We start from the raw sequence: 1,837 nt of genomic DNA, 5'->3' as shown, positions 1-1,837 counted from the left end.
AGGGACAGAGCATAATCTTGGTAGCACAGGAGATCATTCTGTAGAAAAATAACCATAATATTTCTATAAGAAACATATCAACATGAGCTGTCACTAGCAAACTGGTGTCAAACAGTACAAGTGCTATGTTGGCTCTTATTTATATCACATAATAACAAATAGTTCCTGCACCAAGAAGTTTACAAAATTATGTACTTAAAAATCATTTCTAGCTCTAATCTGTTCTGCAAACACATACATCGAAAAGAATGTTTCCTTTAGATTGTTACCCCTTCGACCACTCTTGTAAATAGGCAGTCATGATGTATGTGATTTAATCATGCAGTTTCTAATGCCTTAGCAAACATGCAAGCAAAACATCTCCTTGGCTTCTAAGAGCCTACAAATGAAGGGTTAAATATACTACTAAAACATAATAGCCAGTGCCTTTTGCTAACTCCCCTCCAACAGGAAGGCTGACAGATTCTGACCGCAGCAAACAATAGCTGGGATTGTACTAGCAAGAACTAGTTCAGCTGCATCACTTGCCAATAATTTTTTTAGCAGATTTAACATTCTTCTGTTTCCTTCACTTGAACAGTATGATGGGGGAGGTAGGGGGAGGAGGAGAAGAGCAGATAAATTTCCATCAGAGCCTCAACCACTGAAAGAATTTGTCCTTGGTACCTGCCAAATGTGAAACTTCAGACCAGAGGCCAGCAAGGCTAACCGTTTGGAGATGACAGCAACAATCTCAGAGCGATGCAAACTGGGGCATGGGGCTACTTTGGCAAAATGTTTTCAGGCTGCACAATACGTTGTTGGGCCTGGGAGCCCCCATGCTCCCCACCCCAACAGCAACAGCACAGCCACCGAAACACAGAGCTCACGTTCATGCCACCAGTGGGACTCTAGCAGGGTCCAAACAAAAACTACCAGCTCTACACAAAATATGTTTTATACCTGCAATTACTCCAGTGGAGCAAACATACACATGCACACATGCATAAACCTACTATACACAGATTTATATGTAGATATGTAACTTTTCAATTCCATTTGTATTCAAACCATTGCTGACCCAAAGGATTCAGTCGCAACTGGAGCATCTACAAAAAAATATTAAAAAATCTCAGTTGCTCACTATATTGTAGAACTAATTGTCAGCAGCAGAGACCTTGCAACTGCAACGGCCAGTTCCCTTTGGTTACATATATATACACACACACACTATGTTAAAGCCAGTAAAAAGTAAGCAAAAGAGGCAGCCTACCTTCTATGTCATCTGGAGCTGTGACATAAATGTTGGAAAGGTTAAGCTTCAGTCTGTCAGGGCACTCTCTATTTACAGTCAGGCTGGGTGATACCACTAGATCTAGCATTTCCTTATACCTGAAGGAAAACAAAGGAAAAATATAATTTATTCATTAATTATGCATGCTTACTAATGATTCAATTTTTTCCCCTAAGAGTATAAATATTAAAGCTTATTACCTAAACCCAGGCTTCATATAAATTCCACATAATAACATTCACTAAACTTTTCATCAAAGGGAAATGCTGAATTAAAATGAAGTATTTGCTCCCTTGGAGATTACACCCATCTGATTAATGCTTTCCCTTTCTTCCTGGATTTAGCCCTATGAAAACTAAATTTCCTTATCTCTTTTATGCCATCAGAGCAAGAATGTACACACTAGTGTTCAGTGAGGCTCCAGAACAGACTATTAAGGGCTGAAAATGAAGCTGAGGGCAATTAACAGCATTATCTAGTCTTACAAGATAATAAGGTTAGTACTGCTGATAGGATGTTTTCCAGAGGACACCTGAACCAGGCTTCTAACTACAACGTCCTGAC

The 1,837-nt window shown here is 39.4% G+C and overlaps 1 protein-coding gene across 1 annotated transcript in view; it reads right to left on the bottom strand.

The window, feature by feature from the left end:
* EYA2 (EYA transcriptional coactivator and phosphatase 2) overlaps positions 1-1,368 on the bottom strand; it is a 59,466-nt gene extending 58,098 nt beyond the window's left edge. The window contains exon 1 of the mRNA XM_010286140.1: positions 1,253-1,368. Coding sequence (XP_010284442.1) covers positions 1,253-1,361 — 109 coding nt within the window. The 5' untranslated portion in view covers positions 1,362-1,368. The remainder of the gene's footprint in view (positions 1-1,252) is intronic.
* Positions 1,369-1,837: the final 469 nt, after the last annotated feature.

The sequence above is a fragment of the Phaethon lepturus genome, unplaced genomic scaffold (genome assembly GCF_000687285.1).
Source record: "Phaethon lepturus isolate BGI_N335 unplaced genomic scaffold, ASM68728v1 scaffold52130, whole genome shotgun sequence".
In the NCBI taxonomy this organism is placed as follows: Eukaryota; Metazoa; Chordata; class Aves; order Phaethontiformes; family Phaethontidae; genus Phaethon; species Phaethon lepturus.
The sequence above is the reverse complement of the archived record's forward strand: the minus strand, read 5'-3'. Positions and strand labels throughout refer to the sequence as shown.